At 40.3% G+C, this 21,515-nt stretch overlaps 1 protein-coding gene across 8 annotated transcripts in view; it reads right to left on the bottom strand.

Annotated features, from left to right (window-relative positions):
* The window catches only part of TRPS1 (transcriptional repressor GATA binding 1), a 302,065-nt gene that overhangs the window by 10,340 nt on the left and 270,210 nt on the right, over positions 1-21,515 (bottom strand). For all 8 annotated transcript variants that reach the window (XM_060243298.1, XM_060243294.1, XM_060243295.1 and 5 more), the window contains one exon: positions 1,766-1,888. In XM_060243298.1, coding sequence (XP_060099281.1) covers positions 1,766-1,888 — 123 coding nt within the window. The remainder of the gene's footprint in view (positions 1-1,765; positions 1,889-21,515) is intronic.

Here is a 21,515-nt window from a genome sequence, read left to right as displayed (position 1 = left end):
AGCACTAAGTTTTCATGTCAGATGTGCTGACTTCAAGGCTCAACTGCCACACCCCAGTGCAGTTGCATGCATGTTGATGATGCAAGCAAAACACAAAAAAGATGGGTGTTCTACATGCAGTTGTGTGACAAGCTTGCAGTACTGATGGAATGGATTGAAAGCATGAACTGTAGCAATGTCCCATATCTGACGTAAGAGAAAACTTGCACGGGTGAATGGGATGTCACAGATTAATCACAATTAGGCATGAACACTATAAAATATATATCATTTTAATTCTGTATCGGTAAGTCAGGAAGAGCACAGCTATTGTTTTCATTAAATATTCAGATTATTGATATTGTATTGGAAAACTGTCTCAGGGAAAAAAATTCCATTTTAATTAATATCAGAAAAAAATATCAACACTCCCCAAACTGAGTGAAAACAATAATGATGCCCTTTCCTAAATTACAAAAATAAAATTAAAACATAATTTTTAAAGTGCTTTGAGGCACTAAGCGCTGTGAGGGAGATGAAGGGTGTGCATTTTTGGCACATCAGCCATTTAAAGGGCCATTGTTTTAATCAGGGCTTTTTTTTTGTAGCAGGCTCTCCTTTGCATATTAGGCCACAGCTCCCTGATGTAGCCAATCCTCCTGGAGCTTACAGCAGGCCCTGTAATAAGAGCCCTGTAAGCTCTTGGAAGATTGGCTATATCAGGGGTGTGTGACCTAATATGCAAACAAGTTCCTGCTACAGAAAAGCCCTGGTTTTAATGACTCGGGTCTACCATCCACTGAAACAGTGGTCCTTTAAAGTTCAAATTCCTAACATGCCGTGTACAGAAAGGCCTCCTGACCCAATTACAGATACTTCCTGTATTTACTGGGCGTGAAATATTGGAATTGGGAAATACACAAATGCCTTTTGTGGTACAGGATGTTGCTGATCCAATCTGATACTGGAAATATCAGGCATTTTGTTGGGTTGTTCATACATAGTGCTAATCACCATGCTCAAAAGCTTTCATATCACCAGATGGCATCACAAACACAGTGGACTTCCAAGGGAGATCGTTCACACATTCAGAGAGAACTCATACGTCATATATGTGCATGTGTAAATTGATTTTATACATATGTAAACTGATCCAATCATACATGGGCATGTGTAAACTGATCCAATCAATACAAGGGAACTATTCTGGATTTGATCTTTAGGGGTTGGCAACTTGTTAGGGGGTTGAGTGGGATTGCCCCCTCCAGAAGATAATACCAAATATTCAGAAACAGCCTCTTAGCCACATATAATGGTGAGTGTTTTTTGTTTTTGTTTTTTTAATAGCACTGATAATAAAAATACTGATTTATAAAAGTACCTCTAAATCATTACATTTGAAGCTTATCAAAAACCTGAGTCTATTTAAATAAGTAGTAACTTTTCCTATACTCTTCATTTTGTAAGAAACTAATGTTCCTGTTCATCATGAAAATGAGAGTTTTCATTCAATTTTGTGAACTTCTATTGGGCTTCTGCGAGAGGCTGGTGAGGGAGGGGCAGTCCCCGTTTCATGCTTTATTTTGTATCAAAATAATTAATGCCTCATTGGCAATCTCCAACATAAGTCTCCTCTCTACGGTGTATCAGCATCTTCCATAATGAATCACATCTGATCCCAGAGTGACCGCAGCGAAAACGCTGTTAGGAAATTAGCCGCAGCTGCCCAACTTCAGCCGAGCTGCCTGAAACCTTTCCTGTATAAAAATGAGTAAGTTCTTCCTACCGAGTGAAGCTTCTGGTAGAGACCACACGCGTTGCATACGTATCCTCCATTTGCATTCTTTCGCCAGAGAGAGGTCTTTGTGGTCAGGCAATTGGCACAAAAAACACCCGAGCCTCTACGTCTCTGAAAAAGGGGAAGGGGGAGGGGGAACAAGAAGGTCAAACGTTAGTCACATGATCTGTAGAGTTAGGACAAACCAACATAGGAGTTTTGTCTGTAGGCTGGCAACAATTGATAGTATAAAAACCACACTACCCATAATGAGGTCAAGTTCAATTGTACTTAATAGGCACTGCTGATTTTCATTACTATTTATCTTACATTGATGGATGAGGTGCGCAAAATGCCACGGCTTCTCCTCCTCCCCCCCCCAGTAACACTTCTAACTTTTTGAACTTTAGCGTTCGTGCCTTTTAACAAATGGAGTCCAAGCTCTTAATTTCACTATTCCATTTTGACGAAGGGGGGAAAGGGCCCCTGCTGATCTTGCCAGTTCCCTGAAGCAATTTTTTTATTACTTTATTGAAATGTGTGATGTTAAACAGCAGCAACAACAAAAAAATGACTTCTGATTCATTTCTGTTTCTGTACTTCCTTTCTTCAGTTCTGTGAAGAAAGTCTATACTTCCCAACAATACACAAGCACCAAACCAGAGCTTTTGGGATTTAATTCTAAAATTTTCTATATACGGTAATTCTATACAACCATCTTTTTCCTACTACCCACTGAGACTGCAGGGACTAATCAGACGGCTGATAAAGAGTGCATGAGGCCACTTCTGTACTTGCTAGGTAATGCTGCCACATCGATGGGCTGATTTTAATTTTTGTCAAGCAGAGAAATGTACCAGCGTAGAGCTTCCAAATGCAAAAGCTCTCTTAACTGGAGCTACTGACTGAAACCTACAGCTTTACTACTAATCCATACTGTTTGGAAGTGGGCATTGCTGAAGAGAGATGCTCATTAAATTCTTTCTGTGGCATAACAATATCATTAAACTTTTCATGTCGATAGGGACATCACAAAAGAAGGCAGCATTTGAGAGCACAATTGCTTTTTTAAAAAAAGCATGTCTTGTTCTAGGCTGGTTTCCTTCCCCTCTGTAAAAAATAATCATTTCAACATTGGTTTCTTTCTTTCTTTTTTTTAAAAAATAGATGTTTAATAAAAGTCCTCCATATTGCACAAGTTTAGAGGGAGAACAGTTTCAGTAAAAGATTAAACTGATTTTGTTCTAAATTAAAAAATTACTAGCCCTGTAAATCAAAATTTCAAGGTGTCGTCAAATTTAAGTAATTTATTCAACTTTACTCCATACTGTAGGGAAGGGGGGGGGGTATCAGTGCCAAGAAAGTACAATGGTTATAATTGTACTCTGATACATTTCAAATGGAAGGCTTTTTGCAGACATAATTTTGGCTTGGAGTGTGGAACACTTTCTTGGCATTGAAAGGGCATTTGATTCATCGGGTGTTTCACAATGTATCACTAAAAAGGCCTGGTGATCAGCCAGTTCCCTATAGGGTAATTTTTCCATCCAGATGCAAGTGCTATCAGAGGCCCTCGTCAGCTAAACTAATTATGATCTTGCATTTGCTGATGCCTGCTCACTCTTAACGTTCGACATCCCCCATTAATCATCGATACGAGGAAAATGAATGAAATGTAGAGAAAACGAGGGCTGGTAACCTACACGGTCATAAAAATCTAAAATGAGTGCAATAATTTAACAAGATTGGGGAAATGTTTTTCAGTGAGCACAAAGTCAGACTAACAATTGGCCTTTTAAACCAAGAAACACAATTTCATTAGTGTAGCAAGTTGCGTTACTTTAAGTTGAGCTAATAAAATCAAGTGCATTGCCAGGATAATCTCTCGTCCACCTCCCCCCCCCCCCGCACCTCAGTATCACTAAGCCAGAGTCATAATTACATCATATTTTATCACCTAAAACTTAATGCCAAAGGACCAGCTTCATGCAGTAGCCTCCTGACAATCGTTAGATATATTCCTTTAGTATATTCTGTATTTTATTTTTTTGAAATATCTATGAATTTGAGCAAACTTAGGAGGATGGTGGAAGATAGAAGGGCTTGGTGTGATGTGATCCACGGGGTCGCAAAGAGTCGGACTCGACTGTGCGACTGAACACCAACATCTCTCTCTCTCTCTATCTATCGTCACAATCAAAACTTTGCAGGTAGTTTAAGATTATTCAACATAATTAAATGAGATATAGTAGACTCTAACCCACAGCCTTTAGGTTTTCAGGGTCTCCCTGGCCAGAGTGAGGGATAGGGGTAGGGTTGCCAGACCCAGGTTTGGAAACTCCTGGGAATTTGGAGATTGAGCCTGAGAAGGACAGGGACAAGGAAAGTGGGGTACAAAGCCACAGAGTCCATCCTCCAAAGAATCAATTTTCTCCAAGAGAACTGATCTTTTAAGTCTGGAGATGAGATATAAGTCTGGAGGATCTCCAGATCCCACCTGGAGGCTGGCATTCCTAGTTTAGATAACAACGTATTAAAATAAATTAGAGTAATTAACTTTTTTAAAAAGTCTGAGCTACCTTCTTCTTGTGAGATCCCAACTGATTGTCACAATTCATTCCTTTAGAGATTAGTAAACTGCTCATTAGGTAAGTTCATCCCTGAATATGCAGAGTTAGATTGAATGGAAAGTATTCTACATTCCCGCCATTTGGATTTGATTGAAAAAATATCTCAATACCTCAAAAATAGCTTCTTTCCAAATTTTCTTGGAGTGGCATGTTGAACAGGGTGTGACCTTAGCCTGAGTCTTCCATGCTTGCAAAGCATTGTTTATTTGTGGAAGTTTTTTAAAGCCCACAGAATTCAACAAGTGATCTGTGCCTTAAAGTAGTAATGTATATAATGATAATGAGAAGGGCTGTGTCTCTCTAGCAAAGATATTTCTCTGACCAAGAACTTGGAGAGCCAACACCAGACTTACTAGACAGTCCTGAGGAACAGAGACCAATGGTCTGGCTTGGTGAACAGTAGCTTCATATGTTCACATGAAAATATGTTCAATGAATAAGCCCTGTGAAGTTAACTGTAATATTAACTTACTCCCACAGCCCATATTGGAGCTCCTTTCAGCCCTAACTCAACTGGTTTGACTGCAGAGCATACCAACATTTAAAAGAAGGGATGACACAGCCCCATTTGTCATTTATCCATTAAGGCTGATGCATGATTACTTTTAAGCTAAAGTGAGCTGCAGAAACCTAGGCAGACCTACTGAACTAAGCTGGATGGAAAGATACCAGATGAAGAATTTCTGTAATGAGAGTCGAGAGGTTGAATTAAGCTTATTTCCACCAAGTTGATAAATTAAGTTCTTATTCGAATCCCAGATCAAAGATTCTGTGCCTTCTTTTGACTAAACCCTCCTGCAAAAATCATCCATAGCTAACATCATCTGTATACAGCATTTTAAATCACAACTGTATCAAGATTACATCTATAACTGGATGCAATTTTCTTTGATTATCTGAAAGAGTAGTTTTATAGTTTATTACAATGGTCATAGATCAGATAAAAGAAAATAAGGTTATACATAGAACCAAGTGGTAAAATAGGAATCTATAAAAATATACTATTATACAATATTATGTTATTTAAAAGACATGCTATATATCTGAAAGTATGCTTAAAATATTCAGACAAGGAGGATACTGTGAACCTTTTGAAGAGAAAAAATTCTGAAGATTCATCTGAATTTTTACATAGAGAATGGATACCAGCATAGCCAATGAGGTTATGGATAAGCAAAAGAAACCAAATCTCCATTAAAATTAAGGATACGTAGATGCTATTGATCAATGATCAATTTTTAGAATCTGCAAACTGGCCAGCAAAATAATTGAGGAAATCTATTGCATTCTAGAAAAGAGACTGCAGATCTGAGCTCTCTATCTGTTAAATGACATACAAAATCAGCATATATATATATATATATATATATATATATATATATATATATATATATATATATATATATATATATATATATATATATATATATATATATATATATATATATATATATATATATATATCCTAGCCTCTTTGGAAGCAGTACTATGGGACTATGACTTTTGATAGTCAATGGATGGGTGCAAAATACCTATCCTTAAAAGGAAAACAATGAGTCATTCCTCTTCTAACTATAGGAGTAGCACAACGACTTGTTAAATGTCTGCAACTACTGACCCTGGGGAGAAGAAAAACAGTTTCCTATTTATTAATGAATTTGTTTATTTTTTTAACAGTGGTTCTAATTGTCTGCAGTTTGCTGTTGGTTTTGCAGATGCATTTGCATTGTGATTCATTTGCATAAAATGTGATTTGCATTTGCATGTTCAAGGTACATCATTTATATATGTAATATACATATAAGACATAATGGTGATTCTTTTTTTACATAAAAATGATGTTCTTGAAGGGCTGTCATATAGAGGATGGTGCAGTGCTGTTTTCTGACCCCAGAGGGTCAGACCAGAACCAAAGGGTTGAAATTAAATCAAAAGAGTTTTCGGCTAAATATCAGGAAGAACCTTCTGACAGAGCAATTCCTCAGTGGAACAGGCTTCCTTAAGAGGTGATGGGCTCTGTTTCTTTGGATGTTTTTAGACAGAGGCTAGATGGCCATCTAACAGCAATGCTGATTCTGTGAAATTAGGCAGATCATGAGAGGGAGGCCAGGAAGGATTACATCAAAACTGAGTTCTTTCTTACACACCCAGGGATATGATGATCACCACTTTGGGGTCAGGAAGCAAATTTTCCCAAGGTCGGTTGGCCCAGGGATCCTGGAGGGTTTTTGCCATCTTCTGGGCATGGAAGGGGCCACTGTGTGTGTGTGTGTGGGGGGGAGGTATTTGTGACATTCCTGCATTTTGCAGAGGGTTGGACTAAATGACCCTGGAGGTCCCTTCCAACTCTATGGTTCTATGCAAAAGCATGTATTTTAAGGGAAAAACAACAAAAAAGAAATGGGCGCAAAACTAACACATGAGGCATACAATATTCATAGGGAACAAGAAATCCTGAAGAGGGTATTTAGATTGCAGGGATCAGAAATATGAAACCATTCCTAGTGGCAGCCTGGCAAAATCCCACTTACAAGCTTTGAGGAAGCTCAGCGTAATATCATCCTTCCTACTAACACCCAGTAAACCACAGCAGCCCCAAGTCTAATGCAATGGATGTTTTTCATTCAGTTTCTATCAATCATGTTCCTTCCCAGTCCTTACAAATTCTTCAAGCAGCACCTCTATAAGACGGCTGCTCTAAAGAACCATTGCGTCACAGATGAAGGGAGCTGGATTCCCATCAATGCCACTTGCTACTAATTGGAGTTATCCATGTAAATTTCCTGTGCGTGCTTGGGAAAATAAGCCCAAAGGGTCTATAATTGAAACTATGTTTCTGCTAAGTCAATCTTTAATTATGTGAATCCTTATAGCCGGTACATTATAATGACACTGCCTGAAGGGACCACTACAGTTAAGAGTTTGTCAGTATTTCCATTTGCGCTCCTCGGTTGGGGTGTTTAATATATCAGTTGTCTCAAATCACACTGCGCTGAAATTTGGCAAACAAGCTGGTCAGCACAGATGTGAAGTCTCTTTTTCTCTCTTTTTTTTAAAATTAAAACTTTATTGAAATCAGTTCAGCTGTTTATAATTTGGAGGAAGGCCAAAAAAAATTGGGAGGGGAGGGGGACTTGAGTTTGTGAATAACGCCCCTTTCCCTCATCCCCAAACATGGACTGTAGCAGCTTAGTTGCCAGGGAAATATTAAATGAATATTAACAATAAAGGTTACTGATAAATTTAAAAAAGGGGAAAAAGCTTAGAGAGACTTAAAAGTTGGCATAGAGTCGCCAAGCATGTGCTACAGACTGCTCCCAATACCTAACAGTGTTCTATGGATAAGAAGCATAATGAAAGCATGAAATTGTATAATCACCCTTGATATGCCAAGGATTCATTCACAATTTTTATGGTTTTCGTATCCTTGGCATTTCAAGTCGAATCAGCATGACTCTTGGTTTTCACGTTGTTTTAAAGTCCAACTGACCTCCTTTACAAATCTTCTCCCTTTTAAAGATTCCACTCCTGTATTTAAAACAGAAAATTCCCAATAACAGTTTTAAAAAATAAGCAATTGGAGCTATTTGCAAAAGAAATATAATGGAATGAAAGAGCTGAATGGCTACTATCAATAGGATTTTGCCGGGGAGGCAGCCAACGGTCAGGGGTTTTTTTAAGTCGAAGATGAAAGGAAGTGTCCTGTTTCACAAACACTTTTGTGAACACGGAAAAGCACCTGCCCCTAATTAGAAATCTTTGGGGCATTACTGTGAAAGGAAGCAAACAAACATTCATTAGGGTTGCCACCAAATGTCATCATTCCCAGATCCAGCCAGCCCAAGCAGGCCTTGCTCGCCTGGAGTTCTCCTGGGCCACCCCACCCCCCAGTCAAAAGGCCAGCAAGCCACCCACCTCCAAAAATCACATAAGAAGTGGGAAAAGGTTGGTGTGGGCTTCTCCAGGGGTTAATGTAGGCTGCTGGGGGCGTGGCAAAGCTCCTGGTGGTTGGCTGGCTGTTTGCTCTCCAAATCCAGGTATTGTTATGCAGCTGCACCTACTATTCAATGGACAAGGTAAGTGGGGAGGGGGAACCCTCAGAAAGATTCAGGAGCTCTGCTCCTGTGAGCTCCTGCTGAATCTGAGGCCTGCACACCTCACATACCATTTTTGGAAGTTTCCAAGGTGCCAGGAAATCTCTGAGAAGTGCATCAAGGCACCATTCAAGGTGCTGTATGGGAGGAGGAGGAGGCATGTGGGTTTCCAGGCTGTACTGAGCTTTAAAGGTCAATAGCAGCACCTTGAACTGAGCTCAGAAGCAAATTGGAAGTCTTCAAGGGCAGCTCCATTTAGGACACATTGCAGAATCTAATATAGATTTTATACAAAATCATAGCAAACCATGAATACCCAGTGGAGCTTCCAGAACTCTTGCATCTCACAACAGTATGGTGAAAATGGAAGTGAAGATGAAGTGGTAGAAGCTGCTCCCCCTCAAAGCCACTGTCCATTGCCACTGTCATCTTGCAGGGCTGGCCATGAACCTAACATTGGCAGAGGGCAGTGGCTGAAGAAGACAAGGAATGACAGAAAAGTACAGAAGGATCAACCAATACAGATTGCATGACTAGTGAGTTAATCTGCTGGGAAAGCTGCCTTTGAGATACAACTTGATAGACAGAGAAAGGAGGGTCATTGCAGGCAGATGCAGAACCAGAAAAGAGTAATGAAAGCACAGGAAGGACTCTGCAGGTAATCAAGAAGTATTTATATCATATGCAGGCTGATCTCCAGATGTGAAAAAAAAATGTAGGATCAACCCTTTGACATGATAGTTGTTTCCTTTTCAGGTGTTTCCTTTCACTTCACTGTAAGCTGGGAGACATCTTACATGCCCTTATTCCTTAGTGTTTTCTTCCTTCCCCTAAACTGAGATCAGATTCTATCACTTGCAACTCTCCAGTTTTGCTTCAAGTAGGGATGCTCAGAATTAATTTCAGAAAATGGTAGCGTGAGGTACAAGAACTATCTGTGATCCAGAACAAGCAGAAAGGGCCGGGGTACCTGCCTGCATTCTCTATTGTCCTGCCTGCCTGCTAACATATGCAAGCAAAATATTTGCTTCTGTCCCCTGCAAAGCATGCAGACTGGCTGCTTATCACTGGAAAGAGGAAGAACATTGGCCTCTGTCTCTATTCCTCCACGGGGTGCAAGAAACTGCCTATTTTTCTGAAGGAGGGCAAAAACATCTATTTTACTGAAGGAGGGCTACTACATCTATTTCACCTACAATGCACACAAATTCCCTGAATAGTGAATACAAAACCAGCAAATAAAATAATCATAGAAATGCACAACCTATGCTCATATTGAATCACAAATCTTTCAGTCCAGTTTCAGTATAGTATAATGATGGGTGGATAGTGGGGTTGTGTAAAGAAAACAAACTGAGATAATCTTAGTTGGCAGGAAGCGTGGCTAACTGTTTTGGTTGGACGCTGTCCTTGTCAGGCACATGTCTGCTAAATCAATCACTTCCTTCACTCTCCTTTGTACATGGGGGAAATGAAATCTGACTTGAGGCACCAGAACAACTATCTCATTGAAAGTTTTCTGATGTCTCCTGGAGGATGGAAACAATTTTGTTCAGATTTGTAGAATCTTCTGAAAATCAGTCATCCGAATTAAACTGCAATCTATTATGTTCAATGTATCTCAACTGACTTTATTCCTGACCAAGCAGTTTGGAAACTGCTGCTGTGTGTAAATGTTTCTGGCAACTCCTGTATGGAGAGTAATTTTCCATTGTACGCATGAAGATTTTTCTTCTTACTGAAGAGGTACTGAAGACCGTACATACTGGACTCAATGTGGACTGTCATAACTGCAACTATCAAAGTCAATGCTATACCAGCCATTAGCATTGTCATGTATGTGCATTTTTTTCTGTAGGAATGCATAAGAGCAAAACTAATTCATAGTCTTAATGTTGCTTGGTCTTTCACTATACTTAAATGCAGAGTTCCCTTAAAAGACCAAGGGTTAGATCTAGACTAAACTTTCTATGCATGGGAAGAGACATGCAATTTCCACCAATTTCTCCCTTATAGCTGATGACCCCCCTATTGGCACCTCATGCGTTCTTGAGAGCTCCCTGTCCCCCGCCCCTCCAGGAACAGCACCTCAGAGAAAGCAATGGGCTGCAGATGGAGGGGAAGGCAAGAAAGGCACTTCCAGAGAATTCAGTCAGGACTCTGCCAGCCCTATAACTTTGACTTGCTGTATGAACGCAAATATTAACATTATTTACAAATACTGCAACGAGACAAGCCTTCCACTGTAGCATTCCATAATGTCTGTGTCAGCACTAACATTTCCACATTGTGTCGCTTAGTTTCTTTGATTTCTTTACTTGGTCAGTCGCCAAATGACGGGAGGAGGGGAAGGAAATACATGCTGATCACCAGGCGCTGCTGCAGAACTCGGATGGGGTTAAAATGCTCAATTGATAATGACAGGAACTGGCAATATTACACAAAATTGTTAACATTTCATAAGGCCTACTCTCACCACCACCACCCTTTATTTAGAGGGAGGGAGCACACTTGAGTTTTTCCTATTTCAATCTCGTCCAATTCTGGGCCACACTGAATTTTTAAATAAACTATTATTTAATCAAATACAGGCGCATTAGTCTCACTCCTGCTGACAACTTCAATTAGAATATTTTTGCTTTGGACTGAAAAAAAAAAGCTCATGATCTTTATATTGCTGCGGCTTCTGCACAACATCTGGATACAATTTTTATACACCCAACCATCAAACTCCTATCTCCACAAAACAGTTTATTCAAGATTTGTTTTAATTATCCAGCACAGCAAACTTCATCTGGCTTTTACAAGAAAGTGAGGAGGACATTTTAATCGAGGCAGTTGTGCTTCACAAGGATCAGTGGGGCTGATCGCTGGTATGTAAAGGGAAAGCTCTGGGTACAATGGGAGGAATTTAAAAAGAAAGATCCAGTGGCCCATGCCCGAGAACAAGTGCTGCTTCCAGTGAATTTCGTTTTTATCTTGCAAAATAGATTTATTTTATTCTGCACATGGTATACTTATTTATATCACATCCCCAATGTCCTGATACTTGATAGGGAATATATACAGAGTACGGATTATGCTTTTTGTGTCTTGGCCAGTCTGCTTCCAAATTTCAACAGCTATTGTTTCCACTTAAACTCTTAATACAGGGTACATTCCTAGAAGTAAGATAAATTAAATGCACTGGGCCTTAGCTTCCCAGAATATGGCTTAACAGCCTCCACTGGGTAACTGTTTAATTGTGGGAATTAATGCTTCGACAACGTGCCCTCCCTGTTGTTGGAAGCAGCTACTTATATGGTCGTGGGAGAAGAACGTCCCTGAACTAGACTGAGCTGATTCTCAGCAGTAGTTTAAGTGCCAATGGTGCTGCAGAGAGCTTAATGGAGAAAGGGGCTACGGAGGACTTGGTGCCATGCTGCAGTCTCTGGCTTGGATCAAAAATAGGAGCACTCATACTTCTGTTTATTACAAAGGACCAAAAAAAAAAAAAGAGGAACCACACCCTATGCTCTTAAAATACTCCTCCCCACACACAGTTTTTTTTTTTCAATTTAGTATTAAATATGTTCAAGAAATAGGTCTTTGAACACAGCTATGTCTCTTGGCCCCACCACTGAAATCCTGTAACCAGGGCTTTTTTTGTAGCAGGAACTCCTTTGCATGTTAGGCCACACACCCCGATGTAGCCAATCCTCTGAGAGCTTACAGGACTCTTATTCCAGGGCCTACTGTAAGCTCCAAGAGGATTGGCTACATCATGGGGGTGTGGACTAATATGCAAAGGAGTTCCTGCTCTTCATGCACTATGAATGGTGAGGAAGGACTGCACTTTTGGTATGGTAAAACAAACAAAAAATGCTAATGCTGTCTACATTCCTAATGTGAGTGGCAGTTTTTTGAGCAAAACGGAAATGATCAGTGTGGCTGTTTTTCTTTTTCGTTGTTTCTTTAATAGAGATCGCTAGAATGTATCTTCAAGATGTGCTCTTGATGTACACTTTTGGAAGATGTCCTGATTTTTCTGGCCATGCTGAGACAAAAGGGCTCTGCAGGCTTCTGCCATTTGGAGAAGTGGGATCCACTCAGGGTATTAGGAGGCATGGAGAAAAACTAACCATGGTACTATGACAGTGACCATTAGTAGAAAATCCTACTGCCAGATGAGTACTGGCCAGAAGGAATCTAGCCTTTCCCATGTGTATCTATTTTGCAGACTCAGTTTGGTGTAGTGGTTAAGTGTGCGGACTTTTATCTGGAAGAACTGGGTTTGATTCCCCACTCCTCCACTTGCACCTGCTGGAATGGCCTTGGGTCAGCCATAGCTCTGGCAGAGGTTTTCCTTAAAAGGGCAGCTGCTGTGAGAGCTCTCTCAGGCCCACTCACCTCACAGGGTGTCTGTTGTGGGGGGAGAAGATAAAGGAGCTGCTCTGAGACTCTGAGATTCGGAGTGGAGGGCAGGATATAAATCCAGTATCATCATCATCATCATAGATGTGCATGACTGGAGACTCTTCCATGGGCCTTGAGCAGAGTATATGGGTAGGAACAGGTGGAATTGCGTGACTACATTTTCAGTTTCTGCATAATGAAGACAAAAGCATCTGGGTTAGGTCCACTGCTGGACACCTAAACCTAGCATGCTGCTTACATAATAAATGATCAGGTATTTCACTTGTGTTCTGACCTGAATGGCCCAGACTAACCAATCCATCAAATCTCTGAAGCTAAGCAGGGTCAGTTGTGGTTAGTGTTTCATGGGAGACCACCAAGGAACTTCAAGGTTGATATGCAGAGGCAGGCAATGGCAAAACATCTGTTTGCCTCTGGCCTTGAAAGTCCTATAGGGTCATCAAGAATCAGCTACAACTTGAACATTTTACTTGAATTCTGTTACCTTGTATCTCCGTGAATGATCCACGGGAGACTGTTTAACAAGCTGCATATGCATTCTCAGGGGTGGAATTCGAGCAGGAGCTCCTTCGCATATTAGACCACACAACCCTGATGTAACCAATCCTCCTGGAGTTTACAAAAAAGAGCCTTGTAAACTCTTGGAGGATTGGCTACATCAGGGGTGTGTGGCCTAATATGCAAAGGAGCTCCTGCTAGAATTCCACCCCTGTGCATACAAATTATCGAAGGATGCTTTGGAAATATACAGTAAGAAAATCAGCTATGCTTATTTATTTAATAGAATAAAAGCACTGGCTTCAGCCTTTGGGTCAAGTATGATTTTTGCTCGAGTGATTCTGTGAACAGCTGAATCACTGATGATTCCTCGTTATGGAGATAATGATAAACCTCTCTTTGGTAGACGTAATGCAGAATATTTGAGTGTACAAATATTTTTTATTTCTTTATGAGTGTTCACTTCATATATGGATTAAAGGCAAAGTAAGATGGAAACTTAAAACTATTTATTTTATGAGGTAACTTTTTTGGGATCCATTAAATAAAAATAGCGAAAAAATGGTCTCATTATTCTTGTGTTTTAAGCCGCCGGTATTTATCATTTCAAGTAAGATGTTTCAAAAGCTTCAGTCCTCCCTTCATCTCCTCACTCCACTTTTATATTTCCTAAAGGCCATGTTTTGCTTTGTGGCTAGTCAACGAACAGCTGCAGCAGAAATCAGAATCAGACCCCACTCATTTTGTTATGGTTTTCCTCATTAGATTCCCACAGATTTTCAAAAACAGCCAGCAGAGGGCAAACATCAGCAATCATACTATTAAGTTCCTTGCTTGTCCTCCTTTTCTTCCCATCCTTCCATCACACATTTGCTTCACATCATTTCCTGCAATCCTCCTTCTTACTCTGCCTTCCACTTCCTTTCCCCATCACAGTTTCATCTCTTTTTAGCTTCCTTTTCCATCTTCTTCCCTTTCCCCAACTGCCTCCATAGTACCATTTCACCTCACTCCAGTCCTTGTCTCCAACTCCCCAACTCAATTCCAATCCTAATTAAACTATCCTACTTTACACGGCTGCTGAGAATCTAAAACATTGGTCTCATATAAATAAATATATAAATATTTTAAGCTACCAGCACATTCATCAACACTAGGGATATTCATTCAGATATTTCTAATCAGAATCGGTGCCTGAAATTCATTGTTCAGTTTCAGACCAGGCATTTCTGATACAAAACTGGGAATTCCCAAAACTGGAAATTTCGGGGGCTGTTTTGGATTGGAAATATCCAAATGCACACCTTTAATCCATACTACAAATCCCTAAACTTGGACTCAGTGAATGACCTGGCAGCATCTGGAGCTAAAGTGGTGCCTAGTTCAGCAGATGCGGACCTGAAATTGCCATAGAAAAACATGGATAGCAAAATATTTTCTCTAAAAGGTTTTAACATTTCAGTCCTGCAGCTTCAGGAACCTCTCCAATTATTATTAGAATATCAGCAAATATAAATGGGAATTTGATATTCATGGAAATATAACTTGAATTGTTTTTAATGCACCACAGAAAATTAATAGAAAGCATCCCCATCCACTATGCCCCAACAAAATTTGCCATTTGATTGGGAGGAGCCCATTTATGCAGTTTCCTTGGATCACTAAGAAAACAGTCCCACTAAAAATGGTATTTTTTGTGGAATTCATCTACACCCTTTAAGGGTTGTTTAGATTTGTACCCAATGTAGTGTGAATTTTAGCAGATGCACCATAATAGACATGCATGCACACTCTTATTCTTTAGGGCATACAAGATCTGCAAAGGCAGAGACACTCTTCAAAATGTCAAATACATTTAGAGAAGACTTTTAAGGTTTAGAGTCCCTTTAATGTTCAATTTCTGCCTTTGTCGTATTGCCACTTTTGTTTTTTTGTATGATGTAGGCAGCAATCCATCACCATGATCAGGGCTTTTTTTCTGGAAAAACAGGTGCCGGAACTCTCAAGAAGGAAATGTAGTGGAAACACACAAGTGTCCCTCATGAATTTTTAAACATTTTTTTTAAATAATCTTGTTTTCACAAAGAGGTTCTGGAACTTCATTGCACTGCGTTACCCCAGAAAAAAAAGCCCTAACCATGCATAACACTAAAAACACCTGGTTTTTAACTGCTGTGATTAATAATAATAAACACCGCCCCCCCCCCCCCAAAAAAAAGTCTACGTATGAAAATATGAGATGCCAAAGTTAGATGAGTCAAGATACTGTAACCAAGGGCACAATCTACTGGATTTTTTAAATGTGCATACAACTCCCTGGAACAACAGAAGTTATAACAAGAGAACCAAGTTCCCATACAACAGAATGGACAGAAATTCCTGGTTAATTGTAGCAAACTGACACAAGTCATTTGTCATTCTAAAACATAGGATTCTTATGTTCATTTTACGCACTCTTAGATATTAAAAAGTGCAATATCTTAAACAGCAATTACTTAAAGATCACTTGCAGCTGATTTTCCATGAAAACTAAACATCAATTCACTTTTCTTTATGTTTGATTGACTGAGGAACAGAAGACAAGTCAGATTGTTTCCTAGCAAAGTACGGATTTGTATTGTACAGTTCAATAACATAAGATAGAGAGGTTTAATTTGAACTGTACCTTAATGCTTTGCTTCAGTCTTCAACACGGCCCTACACTGTTCAAAGTCTTTCTGTGCCTCAAGTTAAATGCCAAACTATGGAAAGAGTCATCTGATAAAGATAAACCATGACACAAGAGTTTCCCTGATAATTGCTTCACAGATCTAGTTGAGCTCTCATCTCTTCTAATTAGCCTCATTACCATACCTTAAGACAGACTGGCAGTCACTCAAGCCTCCTCTTTTGCCCTCTTAGAAACTATCACTGACAACCAAATGGACAACACATGGTCCCATTACGCTAATTCCAGACAATTCCTTCATCGAGCTTTCCTGGAGCAAAAAAGCAACATAACACAGTTTTCCATAATGTCACCAACAAGGAATGTGCAGGAAATATACAAGTAATTAATACAATCTTTCATAAATATCATTCAATGCAAGACATTTCAGAGCCCTCAAAGTTCAGAAAGGTTACTCCATCTCCACGATGGTGTCTGCCCGCCTGCCTATCTGAATGAAAGATTGGTACCATTTGCACACTATTCCACAGTGCTTGGATATTTAGTTTTTATTATTTATAGCGTTCCTGTCTCACTGAGAACTCCAGGCACATCACACAGTGGAAGTCAGTAGGATCAATAGTTGGGACATCCAGTAACAATACAATAAGGTTTGGATTGCAGAAAACATATTTGAATATCTTCTATTCTTGAAACAGGAAACAAAAATACAGTCTACTGTGCTACATCCCCTTACAGATAAATAGGTAAAGTCAACTTCGAATTCCCATTGACCACAATCAAACCAAGAAGTGACCCCTAGAATTTAAGGTACCATCTTTAGAGGATAATTGGCCAAATCAAGAAGTGGAAGTTATGTTTTAAGACAAGTACAAAAAGGAATATGGTGTCAGTTGTAAACAACAGCGACAGATCATTCTTCTAAGACAGTGGGATTCCCTTTAAAAAAAACAAACCCTTGAGAGAATCCGTTTCATACAGTCTTGTCTCTGGAGTAAATTGTGTTCCTATCAGCTGTGTACTTCACAGCTTAAAATGTGACATAATCTAGGATGCATGTTCATCTTGAGAGGGGTTGTCCTCGTCATTCTGTGTGAATGCTGGCTGCACCCCAAGGCACACCCAACACATCCCTGCTGCTTTGTATTGCAGGGGTGAACAGCAGTGAGCAAGCTCTTTGTCAGGCAAACAGGACCAGCAGAGCAAGGCTTCCTAATGAGGAACCCATAAAAGTTTCTGCGCAATCTGTGAGGTTTCCCCAGAGCATAGTTTGAAAGCCGCTTCTGTGCCATAACCTTTAAAGAAGTTCTCAACAGTCTGAGTTTTGGAGAATCTGGAGAATGCTTTGATTCTTTCAATCAGTGTTCAAATATACAAGGTAATACTTCCTTCCTCAGATATGATTTTGTTACTAACCATCCAAAGACTCATAGGGACGCCAACCTCCAGGTGGGACCTGAGGATTCCCTGGATTTACGTCTTAACGCCAGGCTACAGAGATCAATTCCCTAAGAGAAAATGGATATTTGGGAGGGTGGACTTTATGGCACTGTATTCCATTGAGGTCTCTGTCCTCCCCAGGCTTCTCTCCTAAATCTCCAGGAGTTTTCCAATCTGGAACTGGCAACCCAACCTCCCTACCCACCAACAGAGGGACCAGGCAACCCTATATCCAGCAATTCAGCTTAAATGCAAGATTTCTATTATATAACATACTCAGAAAACATAAATATGTTTGGGATTTTTTATTCCAAATTTTTTTTTGGTCTTTCATTGCATAGGAAATTTTAAGAGCATATACATATAAATTTTAAGAGCCGCCCTGAGCCATTTTATGGGAAGGGCGGGATATAAGTCATAGAATGAATGAATGAATGAATGAATGAATGAATGAATAAATAAATAAATAAATAAATAAATAAATAAATAAATAAATAAATGGGGTGGTTGAATCACACCTGACTGATGATTTCAGGGGTCCCTGAAAAGTTGTCCTCAACCAGTGATACCCCACCAAGCATACTGACCACCAATACTCCCTCTAAGCCGTGGAGTCTTGTGAGCAAAACTTCTGCTTCGTGAGTCACTGACATTAAAGCTGTGCGCTACTGCATCAATTAGCTGGCTCTGGGGCCTTTTTTTTCTGAACTAAGACAAAAATGTTTGAGTTGGAGGCTAAAAAAAACTGAGAGCTCGCTCACACTAATTCAGCTTAGAGGGAACACTGCTGACCACCTCTTTGTCCCCCTTTACTCCTTTTGCCTCTTTGTACACACCTGTCCTAGCCACTTGCCCGCCTTTCTGGAGTCAGTGCCCAAAGGACTGGAAGGGATGCTGAGAATGCCCGTCTCCACAACACAAAACACTGGTGCAGAGACACCTGCCATGGTCAAGTGATTGTGGCTGGGCCGTCTGCTCTATAGAACATTGGCAGGTGCCCAATTATGCCAAACCCAGAACCAATCTCTAAAAAATAGAATGTTGTTACCATAAAATAAAACTAGCCAAGCTCTAGAGAATAATGTATTATTGTTGTTATTATTATTATTATTCAGCTATGTTGTATATCACTTTAAAAGAGTATAACAAGAATTGGTTTAACTGAATCCGCAGAAGCTTTTTGCACCAGTTTTAAATAACATTTTTTTTTCTTTTGAGGATGAGAATTCCAGCTCTCTTTCTTTCCTAATCTGGTGTTCGCTGGCTTTCTAAATATGACCTTTTCTTAAGTTCTTAATTTTTTTTTTGTTGGTTTTTGAGTGGAGAAAAGCAAGTGATGCAATCTCAAATCAGGGAAATGGATTTTCTGCACTTTGCAATTTGGGGAAATTAAGAGTCCATTCAGTGTGACTGCAAAATACCCTGAAGGCCAATATTTACTAAGCATGGCGCGCGCACACACAGGAGCCTTGTTGAAAATCCACAACAAATCTTTCATTGCAAACAAATCCAAAAGCCTCTGGAGTGGCAACAACCGTCTGAGTAATGCTGAAGCTGACAGTAAGAAAGCTGTTTTAAAACACACACTCATGCACACAAACAACACAAACACACACAAACGTACAGTGTCTAACAGAAAATATAAATGCCTGTTGGCCTCCCCCCAAAATTTTGTGATCTCAGCTTGTTCTTTTAATTCCTTGCCGGGTACATCTCTCTTAAAAGTGGATGCTGACAAGATGAGCAGCACGGAACAAATAAGGCCAGGCAACACTCGATCTGAAGTGCCAATAAACAAACGAGGAGCTCCTTAAATACATCCAAGCAAATAAAGTCATACAAAATTAATACCTGGGTTGTAGGCGCGGGGAAGGAGGAGCCACGAAGAAACAGATACGAAGAAACAGGGAAGTCTTTCTTTATGCACAGCACTGCAAAATTCTCTTTTAAAAAGGGAGGGGGATTAGAAATGCTGATGCAGTAAGGGACAGATAATGCTCTGTGTTGGCATGGTGGTGGTGAGAAAAGCATTACAGCAAAGAAAAATGATGCGATACAGAAACTTAGATGCGTAAAGTCATGCAGGAATGCAGTGCCATCAGGCTGGAATAGTACAGCATGCACTCATACCACCTACTTTCATATGTGAGTGGGTAGGTTTCAGAAGGGCACTTGAAAGAGGTTTTTCAAAAATAAGATTCCAACCTCACAATTTTTTTTCTGAAATCCCTTCCTCGCAACGACGACGGTGGAGAACCACCTTTCGATCTGCTTCGATGGCAGCTTGGTGCCAGAAAATGAACTCCCCAACAGGGTGAGATGATTCAAGCAACAGTCGGGAATCAGAAAGGTGCAATGCTGACTCTTTGATCTTTGGAAATCATTTTGTGGCCTTGCTGCGTTCTGTATGCTGCTTCATGCTGGGATCTTTCACGTTAAGCACTAGGCTGATACATACATGGCATTGTAGAACAAAATGCAGTGAGCTTTTCAAAGTTTTTTGCACATGAACTTAAGTTGGTACTACTATTTCCCCCCTATTTTCACATGCTTATTTCACTTTGGTCCTTGACCTCACATTACTTTCCCATGGAAGTGGTGCCACTAAAACCAATAAGACTGTAGGACAAACTGGGCAAGGTGCTAGGAGATATTGGAAATGACTGCCTGATCTCCTCTCTCTCTCTCAAAGTAAATAGCTATAGATGTTACTCAGATTGGAAAGGCAGCACTGGACGGTTGGGAGCGGTGGTGGATGGAACGGAGCCATTTCCTCACATGCCTTTTTTACAATCTCAAAAACCCTCCACGACTTGCACTTCCCCTAAGTGGGGTGGGTGGGGTGAGGGAGGAACACAGGTTGCCTGAATATTTCTTAACGTACATTCCCTCCCCCACTCTTCTTCCAAAGTAAATGGGATTGGATATATGGACATATGAAGCTGCCTTATACTGAATCAGACCCTTGGTCCATCAAAGTCAGTATTGTCTACTCAGACGGCAGCGGCTCTCCAGGGTCTCAAGCTGAGGTTTTTCACACCTATTTGCCTGGACCCTTTTTTGGAGATGCCAGGGATTGAACCTGGGACCTTCTGCTTACCAAGCAGATGCTCTACCACTGAGCCACCGTCCCTCCTACAAGCCTATTATTATTATTATTATTATTATTATTATTATTATTATTATTAGAAGAAGAAGAAGAAGAAGAAGAAGAAGAAGAAGAAGAAGAAGAAGAAGAAGAAGAAGAAGAAGAAGAAGAAGAAGAAGAAGAAGAAACAGAAGCAGCAGCAGCTTGGAAGTTCATTCATGCATTCTTCGGCATTTTGTCTAGCTTCACTTGTATGTTTCTTACAAACTCTCCCTCAAACTCAATTTTTTGGCTTAGCTGCCAGTCCTCATCCCAAACCACAATTAAATCTGAGCATATGTAACTGCATTTGTTCACATTCATTCCTTATTAATAGTGCCTCGCCCCATTCCTTCTCTCTGCCAGACTTCGGATTGTAAACTTCTTGGGTCACCCAGCTTGTCTTTTTTGCTTATCCAGACCTGGTATTACAGTTGATCTTGAGACTCTGTTAGGGTTGTCAGCCTCCAGGTGGTGGATGGAAACCTCCTGATAATTACAATTGATCTCCAGGTGACAGAGATCAGCTTATGTGGAAAAAAAATCCACCCTTCTCACTCCCAAGATCCCCAGGTACTTCTTGATCCAGAGCTGGCAACCCTAAACAACAGAGATCAGTTTTCCTGAAGGAAATGACAGCTTAAGAGGGTGGAGTCTGTGACATCACAACCATGCTGAGCTTTGTCCCCTGCACAAACTCTGCCATACAGATACCTCCTCCAAATCTCCAGAAATTTCCCAAGCCAGAATTGAGCAACCATTCTATGGTTACTGACTTCTTGGTAGGGCCTGAAGTTCTCTTGGAAGTACAGCCTCTTCACACTATGGAGGCCCATTCCCCTGGAGGAACGGCAGTTTCAGAGCGTGGACTCTATAGCACAAGGGT

Source organism: Heteronotia binoei, chromosome 7, assembly GCF_032191835.1.
Source record: "Heteronotia binoei isolate CCM8104 ecotype False Entrance Well chromosome 7, APGP_CSIRO_Hbin_v1, whole genome shotgun sequence".
NCBI lineage: Eukaryota > Metazoa > Chordata > Lepidosauria > Squamata > Gekkonidae > Heteronotia > Heteronotia binoei.
This window is presented reverse-complemented; position numbering and strand designations above follow the sequence as displayed.